Raw genomic sequence first — 27,593 nt, forward strand, 5'->3', positions numbered from 1 at the left:
TTATCGTATAAATGTCATAAGCTGAATTTATAACGTCATTTCAAAAAGAGAACGTTAACCTTAAAAATTATTTATTATCTTTACAAATGAAAAAGATCTTTTTCAAAATGAAAAATTTTTCAAAATTAAGTAACCAGGATACCAAAATGTTTTTAAATTGAAAACTGAAAATTCCATTTACGTAAATATTGCTTAAAATTAAGTGACTTGTAATAAATGTTTTTTAAACGTTTATTAAAGCTATGTCTCCATCCAATTCTATATTTTTTTCCTAGAGGGAAAAAACCTATTTTGCTAAAGTATTTATAAAAATTTAGATAGATAGATACCGATTTAAATAATTTTTATTGGATCATCAAAATAATTAAATAGAAAACTCAAAGGACATAAACGATGCTGCAAAAAATTTTAGTAATCAATTTGAACATCCTACCAATAAAATTTATTTTCTAGATCTATATCTAGTTAAATTTTTAGATACTTCAGCAAAACCATTCCTTTCCATGCATGAATTATTTCCTTTCCAGTTGTAATAAAATCGGTTTTCTCATATATCGCATTTAATAATGTGTGTAACTCGATAAAATGCTCTCTTTTTACTATCCCACGTTATATATCTCTACGTTATTATCTCTATATTTATTTTTTATTTTCACATATTGACAACCAATTTGAGCGTAATTATTCCGATAATCCAATACTATTTTGATAATCCAATAAAATTTATTTTCAGATCTGTATCTAGGTAAATTTTTAAATACTTAGTAAAATCGTTCTTTCCACACATAAGAGATCGCACGACACGCTTCAATTATATTATAATCTGCGAAAATCGATAAACGAGTGTATAAGATCTTTGCAAAATTTTCAGGAACCCCCGATCAATCACGATGTAATCGCGCGTAATAACAGACGGACGGTTTCAACAGCTCACCTGCATGGAGTGTTGCGAGCGCAACGATCTTATCGAGCCGGTCGGATGCAAGGATGGCACGCTGCCGCCGAAGCTCATGGCCGAATTTCTGCATCCTCCCGGGGTGGACCAACCGCCGCGCACGCTAGCCGTAGTCCACCCCATCCCGCTTCCGCAGTCATCCACCAGCATCTTCAGGGCGGGTGGACACGCCGCCTTATGTTTTATGCTTCCGACATCGACGGCATATCAACGGTCACGTCAATTCGACGCTCGATATCCCGTACTCGTGTCACGTTTATCCCCCGTTGTAATAAACGGCGAAAAACTAAATTACATCTTTCTTGCTTCCCAAATTCCCTGAAGCACGGGACTTCTGGGATGGACGACGTTAGACGAGTCCCGCTGAGCACGAGGGTGAAATACGAAGACGAAGAAGGTCGTTCGACGGTGCGTTCGAATTGCGGTGAATATTTTCCATTTCGGTCTGGAAGCAACATGGAACGTGCTCTGATTTGCTATCCTAGTTATCGATAATTACATTACACGCAATGCGTACGTGTGCGTAGATTGTTTGAATTTATCTCCTATTCTAATCGGATACGAGTAATTTGCAACGTGCTAAAATAATTTATCATTCAAGCTGCATATTTGACGGATATGTCAGTATAACATATGTAATTGTAACAAGAAAGTTACAATTTTTATCTCTTAACAAATAACAATTTTACCGCTCGATTGAATCCATATCACGTCACCGATAATATGCAAATGTGTTTTCGCGTCGTTTTAGTTACGCCACATTGAAAATCTTTAATTAACTTTACATTCAATCAATTAATTACGTTATCATTTCCCGAGTGAAAATATGAAATATGCATTTCAATACAATCATTTAGGCATGCCGTAATAATTTTTATTGTACAGGTAATAGGGATCATAAAACTGTCATTATAAATTCAATGATTACGTTATTGTGCGTTTCGAGAGTCGGGAAACAGCCGATTGCTGATGTAGGTAAAGCATTAAATATCGAATATATGCATCGCGGATAGGATTTGTTCGATTTGTACACGAGGATTTATAGCGTGAATGTTTTATGCATGTACTCATCCGAGAGAAGAGTCGATGAGGATAAAATTGTTATTGGATGCATATCGGACGTGCACGCGCAAGTTATTTTGCTTGGAGTTATTGGCATACACGCCAAAAACACATCCTATTTCGTCGGTCGGATTCAATTAATCTCCAAACGTCTCGCAAGTTTAACTAACAATGAATCTTGCACTCTCAGCAAAAAAAAAATTCTCTTTCAATTCACAAAAGTCACGCGGCTTGCGTTCAACATCATTTTCCGAGTCAACAATATTTTGCAAAAAGTTTGTTCAGTTGATAATTAGAAATATAGTTGTAATTATATTGTAAATTTAAATTAAAACTCGAAAATCCAACTCTGCAAGATTTCATAAAATAATCGTGAAATATTAAAACGGAAATGCTCGCTGGAATTTATGGACGCGTTCTATAAGATCTTGTTGCCCGGCCATACCGCAAAAGCGTATATATAACTCGCGAAAAAACTGTTTTCAGTCAGTTGAGAGGATTAAAATGATCCGTGTGTGTGCCCCCTCCAATCTCGTAGCACCGCAGTAACCATATCCGCATTTCCACCGACCTAATTACATTGATATTCATGTGTGTTGCCGCAGAACTGTATTGCCTTTGTTTTTTTTAAATGTCCGCAGCACAGGAACTGTCTGATAACAATGACACATGGTGTTCCCCCTAATTATAGGTACCTGCGTATAACGTTACCTACGACTTTGGCACATGATCGCAAAAAATAACAAATTTGTGTTTGTCCTTGCGAGAGAAGTGTGTCATCGATGAACAATTCACTTATTCTCTTCTTATTATTTTACTTTATTTAAAAAGGTACCTATTTAAATGGGTACCTTTCATTTAATGACACAAGTCGACATAAAATTCCAATAGGTAACAAAGAATGATACTTTTGTCGACTTGTGTCACTAATTAGAAGGCACACAATAAATTAAATACAATTCTTATCGTATTGGTGTTAGTATAAACATGAATTTTAAATCATGATGTTAAATTCACACCATATATTGGTGTTTATATCAACATGCGTACAATAAAAATTACATACACGTGTTAAATCCATATCCCATATTTTTCAAGAATGGAATAATACTTTGAAAAGAAGATTTCTCAAATAAAAGGACTCAATCGCTTTAGAATCATTTTGATACTCTTTTATAGCATATATTTATGGCAATATATTGTATAATAATACACAGGAGTATTGCGCGGTATTTTTAGTAGATATTTATAATAGATAATCTTTCTTTCTTCACGTCTAAAGCGTATAAAGATATGAATAAGAAATGAATAATGAATCGTATCGATATATTCCACGATAGTCTATTCGTACCAACGCATAGTGTATTGGGTCATCTGACGTTGCAATTTTTATTTCGCAAGATTTATGTCCTCCGTCCTATGCTACTGATCCTTCGACTTGCCCTATCGTGAGCTCGATATCATGACTGCGTGTGCAGTGAAGTTTCGCAATAAGAATAACAGCACTGAGAACAGACCGCGGATTTGTATTCGCCACTGGCGTCGTCCGACGTATATTTTCGCTCTCACGTCGGTGACAAGCATCGCGTCGGAAAAAAGGAGAGAAATTCTGCAACGACCCTAAGAATACCGCGGTTATAAATCTACACGGACAGCAGTTTTTAATCGGCACTGCTAAACGGATGAAACTTGAGAAAAACTTGACACCGACAACGCGTGTTTATTCGTTCCCGCTATGTATTAGAAAAAAAAAAAAGAATTTGCGAGCTTAAAGGATCAAACAGGATCCATTGAGTCACAAAACTGTCGTATTTTCGATGAAATTCGACGAAGAATTTGACGAAGCATCTTTTAATTCTGTGTAATTTAGCATAATTTTGATTGCGATATGTATATTTTGAATTGATTTGAAGTTTTTCTTCCATTAAATTTATTTTATTGAAATAAAATAGAGAATATTAATATAACAAAAATAGAAAAAAAGAAAAATAAATTTCAACAATTAACTTGTAATGTTTTGATAAAAATATATAATTTTTCCCAGACAGAATATGTAATCAAACGTATTCAAACTTAAAAACACAAATTAAATTCAATCGACGAGACAACTCGTATTGATCTCAGCTAAATAAATAAACTTCGAATAACTTCCAGAATAGAATTGTCAACGGCATAAGCTGTATTTCAAACGTCTGATGTATTTTCAATAAAATCAATCGTTATCGCACATTTACTGTTATTATCCTTATGAATGATATATGTATAGGCGCATGTGTATATTTTGTGGCCTGACATATTTCACTATCTCTCATACACGATTGAATTAAATTTATAGTACAGAAAAAAAAATCGCACGTTTAATCCGGCATTAAATAAATATTGCTCGTGTTTATTTATTCATTCGATTCCAGAATACGCGATTATTTTTAATTGAAAATATCGCCTCGCCTGACTTCACAGAGAAGGTTAATATCGCACACAGTTCTTACGCAAAGAACAAATAAAATTTCAATTTTTAAACAATGAATTAAAAGTATAAATAAGTACCATTCATGCGATTCATTGTTGTATTCGCTGTAACGAATTAAATGTAGGACAAATGAAAAGCGCGTTTCATTATGCTCACGTATAATAATAGTCGAAATATATTCGACGTAGCAACAATAACGGAGTTCTAATTATAACAAAATACATTTAAGGCAATGGTACGGCCCGCCTTCGTAAATATGCTTTGGATCCTCACACGCGTTGGCAAACTAATATCGAATAACATTATTAATTAGCGGTAAATGAGCACGCGCAAAAGCGTATGGCAAAGCAGGTTTGTTTCCGAACAAATATTGCACCGCCGCATAATTATCGTTTATGCGTGCAGTCGCAATATTAACCAGATATGTATATACAATCGCTTTATTACATGACCTGTGCTTACATCATTTACTGCTCTGATCAGATTTCTTCATACATAATAATCGCATGTAATAAACAATGTATATTAATTGTACAAATCTTATCCCTTCCTCCTTTTAAATGCTGTGTAAAAATATTACTATCGTAATATAATTACTATCGTACATAATTACTATCGTAATTTTCCCAACGAGCACGCGTTTAATTAATTTAACAAGATTGAAATCATTAATAATATATTAAGTTATCCGTCCAACTTTTTAAGTTTCCTGGTTGACCTTTCAATTCATTACGAGAACAACACACTAATCGATTGATTATATTAGGTGTTGGAATTAATTCGTAGCGTTTTTTAATGAAAGAATGTTATTTATTTCACATGAGCATTAAAAAATACATTAATGAAAGTACTTCCCATCACTTGTAAAACGCTACGAATTAATTCCAACACCTAATAACTTTTACAAAAATAAATATATTGTAAAAATTTTTTTTAATAGAAATACCAGACATTATGAAACATAACAATAGTAAGCAAATATATCTTTATTAATAAAAAAAGTTATAAGCAATGGAAAAAATATTGGACAGAAATGACAAAAAAAGTCGGGTAGTTATATCGAAAAGTTTTTAATTTAAGAATTAAAAACATAAAAATAATCTAGAAAAAGAAACTTCGTACTACTAGCTTATACAATATATAGAAATTATATGAAGCTACGAAAAATCTTTTATCAAAAGTTTAATAATATGTACTATTAGTGAAAATTATTTTCTCTACACTAAGAGAAAAATCTAATTTCCTAATAAATAATTTCCTAATAAATATTTGTTTGCTAACTAAATATTTAATAAACATAAATATATATTCATTTGATACACCGTTAATTTGATTTAGCTATCATTTTTTTATTTAGTAAATATTTATTTATCATAAGTAAATGTTAAGTTAGTACTGTTCAAACAATTATTTATAAAATTAAGTACGCACACATTTTTTCTTAATATAGTATAATATATTTGGAATTTAAAATTATATTATGTAAATTTTTCGTCAACAATTTATTGTCTACCAACGCATACTGAGATAAAAATAAAACTTAGCAGTTAAAATATCTCGAAAAGAGAATATTTCATATCGTCATTTCACGAGAGATTATTTCTCGGGGCATAGAGGATTAAGACAGTCTGCGGTCGGGCGCGACGAAAGGATGCGTGTTGACACACGGGATACGGAATTCCGGCCTAGCAAGAACTAGACCGACGGGGAGGTTCGCGACAGTACGTACGACAAGGCGACAACGAACGACGGAGGCCGAGTCACCGGGTAATCCCACTAGATTGAATCCCCGAGTACGAGCAATCTGTGCGACTACGGTAGATGCTTATGTAATCGTAGCTGTCACGAACCGGGCCATCATTTCGCGCCTCTCTACTCCAACTCCTAATTTTCTATGAAAACATTCGCGACAGGATGGGTGTAAACGGAACAAAGGGTATCGCCGTTACCATCGAACTCCTCAAGCCTTTATCTTACAACCAGAAGCACGAAATACTGGGTTTACTCGGATGACAGTTGAAAAGGTGCCAAGAGCGTGGTTGTTTCACAAGCTGCATTCTATGGGTCATTTAAGAGTCCGCGAGTAGGTTTTTATTCATGATTATAGAAAAATTCCTTCTATCATTTATGTGTAATCTTCTGCACTGAGAGAAAAATGTTTGGTATTTGTAACTATAATTACACATTATTATAATTATGATTATTACTGCTATAATAATAATAACAGTAACTATGTATATAGTTCTAGCAACAAATGTGTATAGTTGGCAACCTAAAATGACTATAATTATAGTTATTACAACCATAAAATAGTTGAAATTGCCATAAAAATGATAAACTAAAATTATAGTCACTTGAATCATTTTTATGGTAATTTCAGCTATTTTATATTCTACATAAACATTGGTATATTCTACATAAACATTGGTTAAGATATAAGAGTAAAGATGTAATGAAATAACGTCACAATTAGAGGATACATTTGTTTTCTAAATCGTAATTATGTATTGTATTTTATATAAATATTTTATTTACATAACGTATATTTATATAACATAAATTCTATTAATTACGTAATATCACTCAATTTATATTAATTATACCTGTTATTATTAGCTACTTGTCATTTGGAGTTTACATAGCTTAATTAATAACGGCAATGATAGTTGTTGCTGCAAACACAAAAATTCCTGCCAAGATTAATGAGATTAATATATGTCATATAAAATAATAAAATTTTTTTATAGCGGACAAATAATTTTCAAGTTATCGAAAGGACGTAGATTTATTTTACACAACACACATTCATTTTGTGTTTCAAGTTCCGAGATAAGAGCTCGAAACAAATATTCCAGCAATTGGACAATTATTCAACGCTTGGCAAAATATGAATTGTTGACTCAACAAGCTTCACAGCCAAAATCGGTGTTGAAAAATATCCCAATTCGTTGCGGTATTAAATGGAACACTTTCATAATTGGGGCAAAACGATAACGGAGAGCAAGCTGGCCTGACATGACCACAACGCGAAACTGGCACCTTGTCAGCCGAAACAGTTAAAACGTGAACGCTGTTAGCCGCAAAGCGTGCAGAAGCTCTTTAATTTAACTTGCTCGCCATTAACTAAAGGATATCTCGTGCTTACAATCCGAACGCAACGACTCCGAGACATTTCGCATGGCTATAAATCATAGTAGTTACAAAATGCATTAGACTGATCAATCGCCCAGTTTTCTCCCGCGTGATTTTTATACCGAGTAAACGAACAAACTTCCTTAAATAAACGGAAACGAATCTTTCGATCTATCTTCTCAATATTTTTCTCATTCAACAAATTAAAAGATTGAAAGTAATTTTGGTACAAAACATACAAAACAAAAGGAACAATGAAGTTGCTTTTAAGGAATTTGAAAAGAAATTTGCCACGTGTTGATCTAATTGCAGGATTTATGATCGATTTCTACTTTCGCGATATGCTCTTGAAGCTTTTATAATTTTTTATCATCATGAGAAATAAAAACGTGACACACATCTTTCATTTTTTTTCATTTTTAAATATTTGAAGGCTATCACTGCTGTTTGCCAGCAGTGTCATATCGCGACAATCTCCACGTTATTCGCAGCTGATGCCAAATTGTATTATTGACTGGCCGAAATAAAGTAGCCCATTGAATCACGAACTATCTATTTATTACAGATCACTGCACAGCTCGACACGTTTCCAAATCTGGCCGATGTATTATGAATATCTCGCCGCCCCGCGGTTGCGATTAAATATACGTCATCTGCGATTAAATATTCACTAGCGGTCGTGAATTTTCTGACTGATTATTCATAATAGCATGCAGATTAATTACTTATCCGACAAGCATTCTATTATTTGTCGCTTTTCTTTCTTAGTCGATTAATCGATTTCCTCTACTATCTTGAAAGAATTCATCGGACAAATGGAAAGCAAAATACGAGAAATCGATGAATTCAAATCTGACGTTATATAGTTTTTAATTATGTGCAAAAATTGTAATTTTGTTCAAAGCTCAAATAAGGGAATTTTCTATTTTCGAACTATTTTTTAGGAGGTTTTTAAAAATTTTTAAGAGATTTTAAAGAATTCTTTTGAAAAAGGAGGAAAATGTTTTTTAAAATTACTTCTTGTTCTTTATTTATTATTATTTCGAGATAGATTTGCTATTTGTTATAAAAAATAAATATGAATAATTAACAGATCTGTTTGAGTTTTATGTATCGCGTGTACGGATCATTTGCGACATTGTGATACCGAATCTCTCAATGAATTAAAATTAAAAGAGAATGTCAATTTTTAATCAGAACACATGCGGCTATCGAAACTAGAATTATTCGTTTCGCTCAATAAATAAATAAATCACGCTTTATAAAAAAGATCGATTCTTTGTTTTCGAAAAAACTAGGAAAAATTAAATTATTAAGATAATTCTAATTCCGATATTTTTAGTTCTGGTATTTTTCAGCAAGAGACAAAATAAATATTTCATCTTTATTTAACATTGATAAACAATGAATCGAGCAATGAATGATTCACTACATTATATTGTACCATCTGTGTCTCCTGTTGAAAAGCACGCAATGTTATTCAGAAATCAAATAGATCTGTTAATTGTTTATATTTTTTGTTAAAAAAATGGTAAATTTATCTTGAAACGGTAATAAATAAAGAACAAAAACAATAAAAAAGATATTTACCCAATTTTCCAAAAAAAATTCCTAAAAACTCAAAAAACAACGCGACGACAAAGTAGAAGATCTCCTTAAATAAATTAGGCACCAGTCGAAAACATTAGTTCCCCTTTATTTCCAAAAAATTTCACAATATAAAATATTTATTAAGGTCTGCATGGTACATTGAAAAAACATAACTTTACTAAAAGCAATCCGTGGCACCGCGAGCTCGTATCTCTGCAATATATTAATTGGTAATCACTCTGATTTTGCGTAGATCGTTTATTGCTTTAACAACATCGACGTTTTAACGCATGTTTGCGCGCGTAACAACGACGTGCAAATAAATCGTTTTTTCCTAACTGGTTATTAATTTGCGGTAAGCGCGCCCTCAACACCGCGACGGCGATCTGTGTTTGAGCCGCGCGATGTTTTTACTACATCGTATAAAAGAGCATTTAAACGCGTCCCCGGGAAATCGATATTCGTTATTCGAACAGGAGCGCGTCCTGTTCTCGATACTCATCTTTTTCAGCACGCCAATCGATGAAACTCATGACCCATATCCACCGCCGAGTGTACTCGACCGCGGTTAAGACGTAGATTCTAATTGCCGATACGCTCGTGCGTTCTATTCATCAGATTACCCAACGTGCATCATAAGCCCAGGGATAAACTACGAAGTACCGATGAACCTTCGACCGATATCGACTTGCAAATTTCAAATGAACCCCCGGTATAGCGTACAAGCTGCTCGTGTAAAGGAAATCGGAACTATTAAAATTGCATTAAGTTTTGCGGAAATTGGAAGAAATGTGCGCGGACGTTGATCTGCATAGATAAATTTTCCTCTGGAAATACGGTTTCGTTCGAACGTTCCTGTCATAATATACGCACGAAGTACGATAATTAAAAAATAAAAATATCATATATAATCGGTAGCAAAATTAAAACGATACATCATATTTAATCAATGATATTTAATTAATGACGCAAATATGCGTTCAAAATTAATTATCAAAAAATCGGCAATAAAATTTATTATTTTTTCATCATCATTTAATATTAGATATTAAATATTGAAAAATACTCGTTTTTCATTACAATTACAATAATCATCATTTTATCGCAAAATATTATAAATGTCAAATTTATTCAACATCGTAATTACTCCCTTAGTTAATTAACAATTTTTCCAATTAATAACGGAATAATAAGTAACCGTCTAGAGATCTCCATTTGATAATTCGCTTGAGAGGTAAGGCATTTTCGGTTAGTTTTATGATGTACCTCAAAGAAAACTGATATCTCGCTGGAGCACGCGTTGCAACGGACAGAAATGGTTCGCGGAAGATTGATGTACGCGCCACGAGTATATGTAGTAGGGCTCGGAGGCAAGAATATCAGTGCTATCGCTAATCACGGGCGCATCTTCAAGATTGAAGTGTTCCTACAGAGCGAATAATTAGGTCGTTAAGTCAGATGCAAACGGTCCGACACATCCCGCAAGACCATAAGGACATCGGCGGCGGCGGCGGCGGCGGCGGCGGCGGCGGCAACAACCACCGGTGGTGGTGGCAGTGGTTTGAATGGAGGCATATTATTGATTTCATCCCGTGAAACCCTCTTCTCCCACACTCCTTTCCGTACAGGATGTCCCAAAAGTCGTGAAAAACACCGACGGATACATTATCGACGTAAGTGTCGTACAAGACGACGAGCGCGTGCTCGGAGTGCGCGAGAGTGTCGTCGAGGCGATATATGGCCAGTTGGGTACACAGTTGAATGGAATTCGCGGGAGGATCATAGAAAGGCAACGTCACAGCATCGAAACTATACTCTGGTCCTGTGGTTTCCGTAAAATTCATACGTTTCAGAATAACATGCGTCAAAAGAAGAAATTTAATTAAATCGAGATCGCCTCCTCTTCCTCTCACGAGGCGCGATCGCTTTAACGCTTCTTTTTTCGCTCGCTCGTTTCAAATGTCCATTACGTTTCATCGGAAAGAGCCCGCGAGAAATATACCAATATGTGAATATAACGGCGACGGGCTTATCGATGGATACATATACACCTCGGGAAAATTGATAAAATACCCTCGACGCGATCCTCAACTCGTTGTCAGATGGATAGATCGGGAGGACAAGTAAAACGTCCGCCGTCAGTCTTGATGTTATTAAGCCGGATTTATCGTTTTCCTGACATCTTCACGCTTCGGGAGTAATTCAGCGTTTCTTTCCACATGATTTGGTAATCGCGTTTCACACCAGACAAATTTTCGTAATCACGAATATTTGACGTGAGCGATATAAAGTTCAGTTTTCTTCTAAAATTCAAGTTTTCTTTTTATGAGAAATGTATAATATAATGCACGATGAGATCATGAAACTAATTAAATTCGCTATAAGATTCTCTCGTCGTTTTTCATTTTCTTTTGTTTCATTATAAGTTAACAAATTAAAACATTTGCAGCGTTCAACATACGTGGTATATATCTGACATTAAAATTATAAATTTCGTTCTGACGGATAAAATTTAAGAATTTTTCCTTACAAAAATGTATGGCATTTAATTAATTTTGCAATTACAAAACATGTTACAGTTATATTAGAATATGTTTATTGACGTTTATTGATGAAGTTATTAATGAAGTAAAATGTTACAATATAAAAGTAATGGAAAGACATTTTTGCAAATATAACGAGAAACTAAAAACAGCTGAAAAATGGAATAAAGACTTTTATCATTTTCATTTGTTTTGGGAGAAAAATGAAAGAGAGGAAGAAATCTTTGCATTATAATAATGATAATTTAATGAATATTGGAGTAATATAATAGATATATAACTTACACATACATTTTGATAATAAATGCATGGTTGAAATTTGTTTTATAATAAAGCAAAAGATTTTAATTTAAACACGCACAGAAACTCCGACTTATTTTTTGCAATTTTCAAATTAACTAGTTTTACTCGAGTAACTACAGTCGTACACAGCGACGACGTGTAATTAATTGCCACTCTAATTGGACTAAATAATACAAAATATTTTTATTTCGTATAACGTTTGGTGGCATTGTAACAATTTCACGGCCTTGAATAATTTAAACTAAATATTAAATTTTGGAATGACACGTTATGTACGCAACGTATTTGTTTTTTCTTCAATAAAAAGATATGTATAAAATTATTGTTTTTCACAAATGCACCATCATGATAATTAATACTCCATTTATCTAAATTAAATCTATTTTTGCAAAATTCTACAAATAAATAATTCTACGTATAAAACATAAAGCAAGTATATTTTATTGATTATTTCTGAAAATGTATTCGAAAAGTATATTTAACGCAACTTTGTTAATTTATATCTGATAATACTGATGTTTCCGATAGTGCGATTTTTCATCTTTTCCACGATAAATATACACCAAAACAAATAAATAAACAATTAAAACATGTTTCGAAAATATTTTTCGTTCGGTAAATGTATCGTGTTTTGCACGGTCTTTAGTTGAAGGTACGCAACTGGGTTGCACAGAAGGATTGGAGAGACATGAGATAGATTATTCGTGTGCGAACTGTAGTACAACTTCGGTTAGACCACTGACTGAAGATTCCGATATAGTGAACAAACAAGTCGCTATTTGTCTTCCTTCGTCGTTCGCGCTGTTCGTTATCCTGTCCATTCGTGGCCACAGGGAACGAAAGAAAAAGTAGAGACGTGCGGGCAGTTCGACGACTCGGAATTAATCCGATTGCCCTTCGATCTTCGCGCGCAACTGAACGCAGCGGTGAAATTATCATGTGGATTTGACAGAAATAAAAAAAAACACACAAAACATACTTTTTGTTAGTATGCATGTAAAGTTTGCTAGCATGGGAGAAAAGCGTATTCTATTTTTATGCAATTTCAACGAAATACTATACACACAAACGAAGTTTGAGACAGTGCCTCGTTAAAATTCGCTTATGCATAACAAATTACATTATATGGCGAGTCGCATATTTTTAAATTTTCAAGAATGCAAATTTGTTTCTACGGTAAACAAGCCAAGATACAAAATTTTCATATCACTGATGAAAAAAAAAAGAAATGTCGAAATGTCTTTAATTGATAGATAGAATTTAATTAAATTTTAGATCATTCTGTATGCATTATTAAAGCTTGCAGATAAAACCAGTTATTTTTATATATGATGATTTGCAAGTAATACGATCACTAAACATTTTTCTCAATTTAAAAAGATGAAATTAATTAAGAGCAGATTAAATCGAATCAAGTCAGATGGACGAATAGGCGTTATTAATTCTCAATGGCAAGATAGCGTGCTGGACTCAAATTGTTTCTTTGGCTCTAAAGCTCATTAATACACACAAATCCTTAAAGCAATCGTAAAACTGGGAATCAGTCTTCAAAGGCAATAAATGCAGTCGAGCGAGCGCTGTCGAATCGAATTCGGACGATCTCTCACAAATTTCCACCCGGTTCCCTTTTTTAATTCGATTCCCATCCCACGTAGCCAACTTCCGTCTTATCCAGTGATAGATCGAGAAAGTAGGAAAACTTTGGAGGTATAGGCACCAAAGAGACCAAGCAGGCCGAATTAATCCGATAACCCTCAGGTCGTTGCGCGTTATAGCTCGATTTTACGATCTCTCGGCACGTCAAAGCTCTCTTGGACTTATTAAGCGCCGATGCGAGAAAGCAACTTTCGACTAAGTCCTCTGTACCTTTCGAAGAATTAACGGGAATGTTTCATCCACATTTCTACAGGACACAAGCTGTTCCTTGCAAGCTAACGTACGCTTTAGTGGAATAAATGATCTCATAGTAGATGAAGAAGATGAAGTTATTAAATGTTACCTTTCGCAAGAGTTTGTTCTCTATATAATAATTTAATTTCAAGCGCAGAAGTACTACGCGCAATCTCTACTGCGTGCGGCGACTTCTTTGAACATGAGAACCGCGTGACTATTGTTCATAAACTGGACATTGTTAAGCAGAAACGCGAATTCATCTAAAATTAAAACAAACTATGAGTTGTATGCAGTAAATGAGTCGACAGCATGAAACTCCCGTGTCCCTTAAGCTTCATTTATTTAAAACTACTACTTGGTGGATTCATTCATTCTCGTATAATTCGTAATCGTTTTACATTTTGCGGCAAAAGAGAATATTTCAACCGTCAAATCATCCCGTTATTGCATACATAAACACACACACACATACACACAAAGAGCGGCCGCTTTTAAATAATGATTTCAAATATCTCTTGAACAGTACATTTTAGAATAAAAAAAATGAGACATATGAAATCATATATGAAAGAGGAACGATTTTGAGAAGATTGTATTTTGGTCACGTTTTTTTTTCCAAAAGTCACCTCCACTTTTTTAATGGAATTATATGATGATTTTTTTTACATAATATAATTTTTCTAATTATTCTGTTCGTAAAAATATTAAGGTATGATTATAAAAAAATTAATAGTTTATAAGAGATTTAATACTTCATGTCAATATATGTGAGAATAAAGTATAAAAAAATATCTCATAAATTATTGATTTTTTTGATATCTCTGCTTTAACACTCTTATACATAGAATAATTAGAGAGAGGAATCATGTGTAAAAAATTCATTCATAAAATGAGGGTGACCTTCATATCTCTTTTACAAGAGAAAAAAATCAGCGTGACTAAAATATGTCTCCCTCGAAACCGTTCCATTTTCGTCCGAAACATTTTATCGTATCAATAATTTCGGAGAAAATGACCGAATTGATTAAATAATGCATTAAGCCTAATGTTTGTCGAAAGCATTTATCGAAATCCCGATGGAACGATTAAGATTTTAATTCACTGGCAATTGATCGAAATAGAAGATCCGTTCCGAACACGACCGAGCATCGAAGAACTAAATGAACTAATTGTGGTTTGATGCAAATGTACTGTGAGACTCGCTCGTCCCGATTTGCGTGTACAATGCCCGCCGCGTTAAGCACATTAATTAAGCGCCGATCGATATTAGCAGAGAGAATTTTTGAGATGCAGCAAATTTTCGAAAGCGAATTTCGCATACTTGCTTTTTTGCGTCGAAAAAGAAAGTCGGCGATACTTCCATTTGCGCGAGTGCTATTTAATTCAATTATTGTTGTTCGTTGTTATAAAGTGCGCGCTATAATTGAGCAATTTAAAGGCTCTCCGCAAGTACGTGATATAATCAAATTAACTAATTTTACATAGAGGTGACGCGAATAAAAATCTATGTAAAAAAGGAATTATAAGGAAAAAATATATCTAAGCAGAAATAGCTTTGCGCTTCTTCTTGTTGCTCTAACTAATTTACATTTTTCGTAACTACATTATGTAGAGAATTCCCTATCCCGATGTTGGAAATGTAGTTAACAAAACTCATTTCACGTAGAGTTTACTTTAAAGGTTAATATAGAATTTAAGCAGAAGGTGTATTAATCAAATGATATTATAAATTGCATAAAAGATATATCTAAAGCTAGGCTAAATTACAACAAAAACTTGAGGCTGAAATAAAGCAACGTACAAATCTGGATGGCATTTTGTACATAAATCCGCAGATAAGCTTTGGATTCTCCCAACTAGTATAATAAAGAGCTTTTTTATGCGGCGAATGCGTTCGGCGAGAGATAATCACTTCGCGTCATAAATCATGATTGCTCGCAGACACAAGATAGATATGTATGAATGATGCGATACTTTCCACAGATTATATCGCTGATTCCTGCGCACGTTCGAGTGCGAATTTCAGCCTGTATACCGAACATTCGATCGTCCATCCGCAAACAAGACGTTGATCCTGTCTGTGTCAACGCGCGGAATAGTGCTTCTTGCTAACTATATCGTTACCAGGGACAGAAACATGCAAATTCAAAATGTATAGTGATCCCCTAACATCAGGAGACACCCTTGTATATTGTTATACCTTAAGTCCACTTTAGACGACCTATCATTCGTTTCAAAATGCAGGATGAAATTCTATTTGTAATTTTAATGCGGCGAAAAAAAGAACTATAGAATCAAAATACGCGTGTATAAAATGTACATTATATATATTTAAATATACCTGTATATAAAAATATACAGCATGGAAAAATTGTAAATATGTGAAAGTGTCAGATTTCTATCTCGAAATCTGATGCAAATTATAAATCGCCTAAAACGAGTTTCATTAATCGATAAACCTTCGACGAAATATGATACCCCATTAGATGTAGAACTAATAAATTTTCGAAATATGTGTGCGTTCAATTTTGATTATATATTTTGATTACAATTATAATAATTTTCTACATCAATTAAAATCAAATTTCAATTGTTTCTTAATATTCAAATTTTTGTTTAACATTATTTCCGAGAAATATTTATTTCGTTTAATATTAATTTCCAAGAAATTTACTTCAAACGAGGAATATTGCCAAAATTAAAATTGAACTTGGAATTTTTAGGTCAATGTATTTTAATTATATCAATGGAACTTTGCCATATCGCGGTACACTGTAGTACTTCTGTTCTTTACGACTATCTTTCTTCCAAATGACCATGTGACTTTCTTTCTCTGACGGTACGGTAAGCGATGCTATTCATCTACTAGCATTGTCACAGCTTGACGAACTGAGACAGAGATAGTAGACTATTAGTAAAGTAGCGGTTACCAGCAGAGATACAGCGAAGAGAGCACGAGAAGAACTAGACCAGCGCATTGAATTGATGTCTGCCATATGATGTGGTATTTCTACTTCTTCACAGAGAGAATATATAAAAAGGCTCAACAATTCGAGAAGACATATACTGATTGTTTCAAAACAAATACACGTGTATGATTATTTTTTTCTATTATAATCAAATATAATTGGCGATCACGTAAACGAAATTTTTTATTATTTTCAAAAATCGTTTCAAAATTGTTTCGAATGTGGCTACCTTACCTCTATCATAGGATATTTTTCAACAAGAGACAGATGACACAATGTTGTGAATCATTACATTCTTGTTATTTGCCAATGTTAAATAAATGATCATTGTTATATTGTTTCTCTTGCTGGAAATCAATCATCAATAGTCAATTATTCAATTACGTAAACCTGAAATTTTTGATTTTATATTTTTATCTTGAAATATTGCGCAGAGAAAGAGAAAGAGAGAGAGAGAGAGAGAGAGAGAGTGTGTGCAGATACATTTGAAATTAAATAAAAGCGACGAAAAATCTGAACTCCATGCAATGTCATAACAAGGCCTGCTAGTGCTAGATATACCTCTTGTTGTTTCTGACGGAAAATTCACCCGTATTATACATTTCTGCGCTCTCCAGCGAATCGAGGATACAACGTGCGAGCCAACATTGGTCCCATTCCGCGGCTTTTGAATATAGTACACTAAAACGCAGTTATTGTCAATCGCCGCGGCACTGATCTCTGACGTAAAAAATAGCTGTCGATACTTGTTGATCGAATTAAATTAAAGAGGATGGTACCGCGATTTGAGAAACTCGATGGTAGATTTCAACGCGAGCGCATGTACTTTCCGTTAATCCTCGTTCATAGTACGCGGTAAAGCCCATTTTCCAACCGTCATTACTAAATCCCGTACATCCACGGCGTCCCGCTGAGACCATAAATGTTGAATGAATCGTAAATAGTGCTACCAGAAGGAAATGTCGTTGAGCGGCTGAGCGCTCTCTCGTATTTCATTGCTCGATCTCGTGCACGTAATTTTATTTCAGCTTAGATTTCAGAAGTTAACGATTCAATAAATAAAGGAAAACGGCGCAGTGTATAAAATAACTGTCGGTTCGTTAAGTAAAAAACAATACGAATCGCGTGCTCCGAGGCACGTACCTGTTTACATCATTACATATTCAGAAGAAGCGCAAGTTACGTCACATTGTATCGGCAAACAGATAGATATAAATTGCATCAATAAAATAAGCCAGTGGTGGAAAATAATATATATGTTAGTTTCAGTAAAGTGTGCTATTCACGAGCTGATATAACGTAACGAATTGTATGTAATAATTATGATTATAGTAACCGTAAATATTAATTTAACAGCCAGAATAACATTCGGATGTTTAAATTAAGTGAGCGTAACGTCATAATTATGTCGTATCATTGCTATATGAGACAATTAAGATGGCAGAAAAGGAATTTTTGCTTATTAGCATAATATTATTCATTTTGTAACGACGATGAAACAAAAACAGAATATTAAAAGAAAATAGAATTATTAACTAATTTCAATTATTAACTAATTTATTATCATTTTCTTCGAAAAGAAGAAACTTATTAACGCTTTAAAAAAATGATCGTTTTCTCAGTAGTATTTTAATTAACTATACTATTTCATTATCTTAATTTAACATTATTTTGCACTTCCGCGCTGTTACGTTTTTCCTTCCTTCTGTCCGTAAGTTGGAGAAACGTCTTTTGCGTACCTCGTTCCATTTCAAGAACAGCGTATAATATTATATGTATCTATGCCCGCAACTATTCCACACGTGCAATATTACTGAAGGTACATAGTTTCAAAAGCACATTTCAGTTCTGGAATGTACACGAAACTTCTATCGATTCATCTAGCAACAGTCTGTCTGCTCTGATGATTTGTCGTCTTACAGCATAGATGTAGACTGTAAAGAGTCATTCGAACAAAAGGTTCATCCATGAAACTCTCTAAATTAAGATCAAATACGAACTAGTAATATTAGCAGAGATATTAAATTGTTGGAATAAAAATTACGTGTTCTTCTTACTAAGAATACTCTACGTAAGTCTTCGTAAGTCTTCTCTTAAATTTTAAAAACATAAAACCAATATAGATAGCTAAAATTTCTACAACTGTTTAAATAAGATGAAATATTAAAGGATTCATCACCAATCATATCTATCTGAAAATAGTAATCCGAGTTTTCTCGTCAAAGCGTAGCGAAAGATAAATATTTCATTTCGAGAGATCATAAAAGTTCGTTCAATTCTCGATGTTTATGCGGACATTATAACACAAACAATCCTATAATTAATTAAAACTTCTTTAATAAAGCTCGCCTTCACTATTTGTAACGAGTTGGTAAATGGGCAAGCAACGGTTGAGTCCTTAGTAGAGGTAGAAATTAAAATGCTTTCACATTGAATCTCGATATTCAGCGAACGTGAAGAAAATATAATCACCGTTCAGCGAAGCGTTATTGAATCAGTCAGGAACTATCGCCATGTTTTTATATATATTGTACATGTATACGTACCTCGCGATTTTATCAGCATCGCAAAACGCGAGTTCAATTATAATTCCTACAAACACTTTATATTCTTCCAAGTGTGTGTGTATACGAGGACAGTTCTCTGTACTCATTTAAACCTGTACAAGGAGAATCGATTTTCCATCTTTATTGCACATTAAAGTGTGCGTGATAAGAGAGAGAAAGAGCCGTGTTAAACGCGCGAACTAAAACACTGGAATACACATACTCCTGATTTAATCCCGAGGAGAGGCAACAAATGGAATTACTTGGAGTGCATTATGTGCGACCAGTGCTAAATGCATCGACCGTGCAAGAGCGGAGAATTATCGTTATGGCGCGCCGCACCGCGCGAGGCGCACTCTCTCCGGCTCCTCGAATTCTCGATGCCGAAAGGGTTAATAGCGAATCGCGTCCATTGTCCGGCTACTCTGCTTAATGGCGAAAGACGACACCCGTCGGGTAGAACGTCGCATGGGACAATACGAGGATTGAATTATGAACGTCGCGTTGAGGAGAACCTTTTGTCCCCCGTGGTGGGGATCCACGGTTCGGAGGTCAGACACGATGTCGAGGCCTAAATCTTTTGTTCGGTCGGTTAATTATTACTTCCGCCGCGATAACAGGGCTGTTGGAAAGTAAGCGCGACGCCCCATGCAACCTGCATAATTTTTCACGAGAGCGGAGAATCTACCCCGCCCTCGTGATGTCTTAAGAACAGTCTCGTAGATTTATGTGATTTATCTGGTCTTTACACGTTATATGGCGATCAAATAAAGCGAGTATTTACGTCTATTTTCCACCTTCATGCGCTCCATTTTTCTCTCCCAAATTACCGCCGCGCCGCTTCTTCCCACGAGTTTCTTGGCGAATCTCGAGTCGATCTTTTTATATTATTTAAGTATCTAAGTATTGAATCTCCGCTATAAACATATTATGGAATTCCCACATTAAAATTCGATCAAAGTATTTTTTTACTCGTTTAACGTGAGGTTAAAAATTCTAATAAAAAAATGATTCACTCCCTCTTCACTAAAACATCCTCTTTCATTATTGCCGCAGTCGTACGTATGTCAAAAATAACGCGTATCGTGCATTGCATACTTTTCTAGATCGCTGTGCGATATTGAAGAGGTATCAAGTCATCGCCGCAGGTATCAAGCAACGAGGCAAAATGGCGAGGGGAAGTTAGTCTCCCAGTGGATTAATTTCGAGGCAGGCTGTGCTCTAGCTCCACGATTCTCGCTTAATTGTCACGATCCCCAGTCAAGAGGGTGTCAGAATCCCCGAGGACGAAGGAGGATGGCCGAAATGGGAACATCCACGCATCGCATAACTTAGGTACGCTTCGTACATAGATATACGATATTACATCGACACTCATCGCGACCGCGTACAAATTCCTTCATCGTCTCTCCCATTCGACCCGTTACCATTTTTCCGTGTCGACGCGATTCGAAAGCCTCGCGGATATTAATTTGCGTTAAATTGCGATCGCAATATCGCGTCGATATCAGTCAGATTGCACACGCTCCGTCTCACGTTGCGCATGTTGAATTCAATTTCTATTTGGACACCACTCACAGTTTGCTGTTGTATACCGTTAACTTGTTGCGTGCGATATAAATATCAAGCGATGTCATCCAAACTGATTTTGTACGATTTCATCGTCATCGCCGTTAATTAATGTCTCGTCAAGCATTGAACACTTCTTGAAATTCTGTATACAATTATTTAAATGCGCGCAACACTTGATCAGATATTAATTATTTCACACATAATTTGTTTATTTGCATATTTATTTGCAAATGAGTAGCGTACACGTGGCCGTATTGCGTATTTGCAAAGCAAACTATATTCCTATGTGACGTAACGTGAATGACTCCGAATATTATTCCAAGCACACGGAATTTATTTATAAAAATATATTCACTTCTTAAAATTCCCTCCCGCATTGTGCGCAAATCTTTCGTTAGAATGTATTCCAGAGATGCCGTCTCGGTTAAGAAACAAAACTCAAACAACAGTTCAACGAACAAACGTCTAAAAGATCTCCTGGAAGATCAAGCTATCTTTTAAACATCTTTATAGTTCCTTTGCATCTCTGGGACGTTTGCGATTCCAGTAGACCGTGTAATTTTCAATTTAAAGTCGATAACCAACTAATGACCGAACCAAGTTACACAAAATAACGTACTTTCTTGTTAATATATACATACCTATATTTTTATATTTACCGTATCGACTCTGAAATATATGGAAATGATTTAGCTGAAGTATAACATTAAAAAATTTAGTTATTATAGATAATCATAATTTTGAAAATAATTTTGTTGGACTATTAAAATATAATTGCGTAGGAATTTCAAGCGTGACGAATAATGTTATAAAAAGTTTTGATATTCTAGCAGCTAGTTTGAGCTTACATAATTATTTTGATGATTCTGCAAAATTATTTTCAGATCTGTATTTCCAGCTATTAAATTCTTCAGAAAAATCATCCTTTCCATGTAATAGACTCTCGTAATGTTCGTTACATCGATTCGCGCAATAAAAGATCTAGTTAGTGTGTTGAAGAAGCATCGTTAGACACACTCTATGACTTTCATTCGTCTCTGGTATTTCTTCCGTAATTGCCGCAATTCGTAGATGGTCATTGAGATCCATAGGGATTGAGAAGGAGCTGAGGAAGCAGCGGGCAAGTTAAAGCACTTTGAAAAACGTTCACATTGATATCTAACATTGCGATCTTAGATACATGTGCGCGAATTTCTCAAGGGCTTTACAGAGTTTTCGGCTTGGCAGCGCCGGTTAATTAATGCATTTGCAATATCAAATCCCCTTCGTAAACTGCAGAGTAGATCGATGAGAGTATTCGTAAAATAAAGATTACAATTTTATCGATTTGCAAAATTTGTCAAAATCATGAGAAAATAATAAGCTACTGGGGAAGGAATTAGGTATACGAAGGATTAAAGACTTAATTATCGGTAAGAATATGTATAAGAAATAATATATAAGAAAAGTATCTTTAAAAGTATATACTATATGTACGTATATATGATAAAGATGTGTTATTTAATAAATTTAGATATAATTATTTAATTTAACTTTTTAATAATTCAGCCTAATGTGTTGATTTTGAAGCTGTTCAATTTTCGTAAAAGATTTAATTCAAGAATTAATTACTAAAGCTTGTTTAGATCACTCAGAAAGCCAGAGAGACAGAAACATACAAATAAGGGAAATTGAGTTTATTTGCGGAGCCAGTCGTGATTTTCAAAATAAAAAAAAAAAATAATCCTGTATTCCATTTAGGTCACGTTAATATTCGATTATTATCAACGTATACTCTCAATCAATTCCGAATTGGCGCGCGCAATTTCATTTACACGGTGAATAATTGTAAACGCATTGTCCAGCATTGTCAATGAGCACTCGTGCAATCATCTCTCTCGTTCACCGCAACTTCGCGTTGAAGAGAGAAAGAGAGGAAGATAGAAGGAGTACCTTTCCACTCGATGGAGCAAAGATTTAGGTGAAGCGAAGCTGAAACCGTCGGTGTTGAAGATCTTTAAAAGCTTGCACTCACTCAGAAGTGCCGCGAAAAAAGCGTGCGGTGAGAAACTACGAAACCACGGAAGAGACTCGAGAGAGACAGAGAGAAGGAGAGCTGATTTCATTCGTCCGGGGAAGTTAGCCTGAATTTATCTACCATCCATTAAGCTCGGCTTGAAGAACTATCCTCTCACGATTTCCGGGAAGCGGAAAAGAATGCGGCATCGCGCAGGATTATCCATTTACCGTGCGATTCCTGACTGTTTCAAGTCTACACAGTAATACAGAGACCGTATCGTAATTTGTATTTGTCTGTTCAAGTATATATCACGTTTATGCTTGAATGCGTAGCATGTGTGCGTGCTAATGAGCGACGTATTTAATCATTTTGAAAAGATAGCGGGGAGTACAAAGGATGACATATATAGATTATTAATCACCTCGCGCTCTAAAGGTAACAATTAAATTAGCTTTGAAAAAGCTTCCCATGCTCAAGGTTTGACTTTAATAAGAAAAAACTGACCTGCGCGGTATGCATCGGCTATGTAAAACACTATAAACGTACGTCAAACTTTTTTTTTTCTTATATTTTAATATTTATACAGAGTGTGGACAAAACCTATCGCACAATCGGATGCGGGATGATTCTTTGTACAAAAATAAGTCAAAAATACAGGATAAACTTTTTTCGCCCGAGGCTTTATTTCCGAGGAAATCAAGTTTGAAAATATATATATATATGTACATTTTATATATATATATATATATATATATATATACACGTGTACTTAATGAGGATACGGTTTGTGAAAAGATATTATAAACGTTGTCACGTTTACATTCACGTGATTTTATGAATAGCAGGATTAAAGAAAATGTAATAAATAGTAAAATTTTATTTACTTCATTACGAGAGAAATTATTCGCAACAAAGAAAAATATCGTCCGAATAATTATAAACAATAGTGTATCTATATTCATGACCATTGTCACTCATTGTACTACATTTTGACTTTTATTGCTATCTTTTGACAGAAATCTTTTGAATCAATTCAACAAAAACTGAATTCTAGAATAATAGCAGGTACAGCATCAAAATGATCAAATTCTCCAAAAAATTGTACAATTGTAAAAATAAAAATGTACAATTGTAAATAAAATTGTATAATTGTGAATAAAAAGCTTCCAGGGAAAAAATTGCTTTTTCTTAAGTTTCTTATTCATCTTTACGGTATTGATCTCTCATTGAGAGAAAATTGTTTGGTATTTGTAACTATAATTATGATTATTACTGCTATAATAATAATAACAATAATTATGTATATAGTTCTAGCAACGAATATATATAATGGACAATCTAAAATGACTATAATTATAGTTATTATAACCATAAAATAATTGAAATTAATAATTTTTAGAGAATAAAATATAAAAAATTAAAAATAGTCAGTTTTATTTTTAATAGTTATTTATTGCTTTGGCAGAGTAATGCATTAAATTTAGAATTTCATATTAAAAATATATATTATGATATATAAGTAATAATTTTGATTTATATGAATTATGTGATAATAACTTTGGTTAGATTAATTATTGTAGAAATTTATGTGTTAGTGAGGATAGGTCATAAAAATGATTCAAATAACTATAATTTTACAGTTATATTTTTTAGGGCAATCATAAAAAATATAATTGTCCCAAAATATAATTGTAAAATTATAGTCACTTGAATCATTTTTATGGTAATTTCAACTATTTCATGGCTATAATAACTATAATTATAGTCATTTTAAGTTGTCCATTATATATATTCGTTGCTAGAACTGTATACATAGTTACTATTATTATAGCAGTAATAATCATAATTATAGTAATAAATAATTATAGTTACAAATAGCAAACAATTTTTTCTCAATGCCCGTTGAGTAAAATTGTAATTTAGCACTCGGAATACACAGATCTCCATTATCTGTAATATATCTAAGATTGCAATCGCAATCATGTCACACAGAAGTTCCTGAATACCCAATCGAACACGACTCCGGATCGCACAAGGTTTAATAGCAGCAAATGACGATCGAATCGATCGTTCCTCGTGTTCACCATGTAGACCACGTGTTTACGCGCTTTCGGAAAATTAATTTTCGAAGTCCTGCCAAGCGTGGGAAGGGTAGAACTCTCTCTCTCGTTTGCGCGAAAGCTGTTCTATACGCCGGGTATAAACTGTTCTTCGCGCCCACCTCTTCGCGGCTTCTCGCGATTTCAATTTCCTTTTTACATTGTTCCGCGCCGGTTTCGCGTGATGAGATTCGATCGCGTTCGTAGCAAGAACCCAACCGTGTGCCCTTACGTGCCATTACGTTGCGCTTGCATGTGATGCGCCGAGAGAATTGGTTGTTGCAATACTGGTTTGACCTCGACTCTCCGTGTTTCCGCACGCGGTCCATTTCACATCGATATATCTGCGATATGAGATTTAATGCAATAGCATAGAACACATGATATCAACAGAATGGCTTTCATTTTAAGTTAGATTTTTCATGTATACAATGTATATTTATTTTGACATGTGTATAATATTTTTCAGTAGGAAAATATTATGTACATGTCAAAATAAAATATATTTTAAAATATTATATAATAAACTCACAGCGCGAACTCTCTCGAGGGATGAGCGTTACGATTTTCTACATTTTTGAAAAATAATAAAGTACGAGCTGCGAAAAAAGTAAGAATAAATTTAAAATTTTAGTTAAATATGTTTTTTAATGTTAATATTTATAGTTGTTACATGACCTCGTTCGTGAAAAACCGGATTCAGGATATCTCATATTTTAAGAGAGAAAAACGGTTTAATAATTTTAATTGGAGATCAAAATTAAACTGAATAAACATCGAAACAATTAGCATTGTAAAATACTGTAATTTTTAAAAAATTGTTTGTGTGAAATATTTCGCAATATTTCTTGCGCGATGAGAATTATCAGATTCTAAGTTATTGTCTCTATTTCAATTGATAAAGTTAAATGATCAATTTAATGAATAGATTATTAAAGAAAGGAATGAATAGATTATAAAAATTAAAGTAAAATTGATTTTTTTATTATATGTGTGTGTGTGATCAACATGGTATTTATTAAATAAATAGTGTTTGTATTAAATAAATATATTAATATTTTCTGTCTATTTTGTATTTATATTTGCAAAACTTTTATCTCTAAAAATATCTTTAAATATTACTTTCTTATATTATCTTATGTATTTAATCTTGAAAAGATTAAACGTAGACTTCAATTTTTACTAAACTAGAAAATACTCAAAAAGAAGAAAATAAAAGAAAATAACTAAATTAGCAATTTTTCCTACAATATCTTATATATCATTTATCATTTTATATAAATAATATGCAGAAGAGTAAATATATTATACAATATATGAACAATTATTTTATTTCTATAATCTCTTATCTCGAGGAATAATTCTTGTACAAATATCACAGGATAAAATTTAATAATAATTTTATATTCTAAAAATGTATTAGTTCTTCTACTTTATTTGTTTCATGTTACTTCATTTTTCTTTATTTTACAAGTTTATCACAGGAAACATAAAATCGATAATTAAATCCATTATAACTTGCTTAACATAAAAATTCATAATAGAAAATTAATTAAATAGATTACTAATTTATTATAACTTCACAATGTTCTTAATTACACTTCTTGAAAATCTTATTGTACTTAACATAAAATGTTCATAATTCAAGTTCAGTTATATTTCATAATATTTAAGATTACATATTTATCTGTCTTTTATACAATAGTTTCTACCAATGTTTAATTTTAATCTCGGTTCAACTAGTTTTAAGAAAAAGATAAAGAGTAAGTTGAACTGAGATTAAAGTTAATCTACATTAGTAAAAACGAGCTTTAGACAGATAAACAGATCAGCAGAAGCCATCCATTCCAAGAACTCTGTAAAGTTTATATTTATATTTATTGATATTCTTATCTATGTATATTACCTTAATGTAATTATTTTATATATTTATTATCTATGATTTGATACTTACATTTGTAAACATATTCTATAATGTTCTATATATATTTTATATAATTTTCTGAGATCTTTTAGTAAAACAAAAAAATATTTATTTACCTCATAATTACTCTTGATGCTCGATGTGTGTGATTGCTCCTGTCAAATTCCTCGTTGCATTCATACAAAGTGTAACACGAAACACGATTAATTATCGCGCGTACCATACAATTATTACAATAGGATAATCTCAAATCATTTCGAACAGTAGTTCATTATACATGACGCGCGAATTTTACTTTTGTTTTTATTGCAATGAAATTCCATTGAAATGCAATCGCAAAAATAACACAAAAAAATATAAAGTTTTATAATTAGAATATTAATATAACGAGTGAAATTTCAAGCGGCGACTTTGTAACAAATTGCAAACAAAATTTACGAATTTACGTTACGTAATTAACAAATGTTACATTACAAACATAATTACAAAATGGTAACTTATTAATTAAAGGTATCCCGACACCAATCAATTCGGAA

At 33.4% G+C, this 27,593-nt stretch overlaps 1 protein-coding gene across 1 annotated transcript in view; it reads right to left on the minus strand.

The window, feature by feature from the left end:
- The window catches only part of LOC105146192 (monocarboxylate transporter 4), an 80,334-nt gene that overhangs the window by 37,741 nt on the left and 15,000 nt on the right, over positions 1-27,593 (minus strand). The window contains exon 2 of the mRNA XM_011056297.2: positions 935-1,400. Coding sequence (XP_011054599.2) covers positions 935-1,105 — 171 coding nt within the window. The 5' untranslated portion in view covers positions 1,106-1,400. The remainder of the gene's footprint in view (positions 1-934; positions 1,401-27,593) is intronic.

Source organism: Acromyrmex echinatior, chromosome 3 (assembly GCF_024713525.1).
Source record: "Acromyrmex echinatior isolate Ae372 chromosome 3, ASM2471352v2, whole genome shotgun sequence".
NCBI classification, from domain to species: domain Eukaryota; kingdom Metazoa; phylum Arthropoda; class Insecta; order Hymenoptera; family Formicidae; genus Acromyrmex; species Acromyrmex echinatior.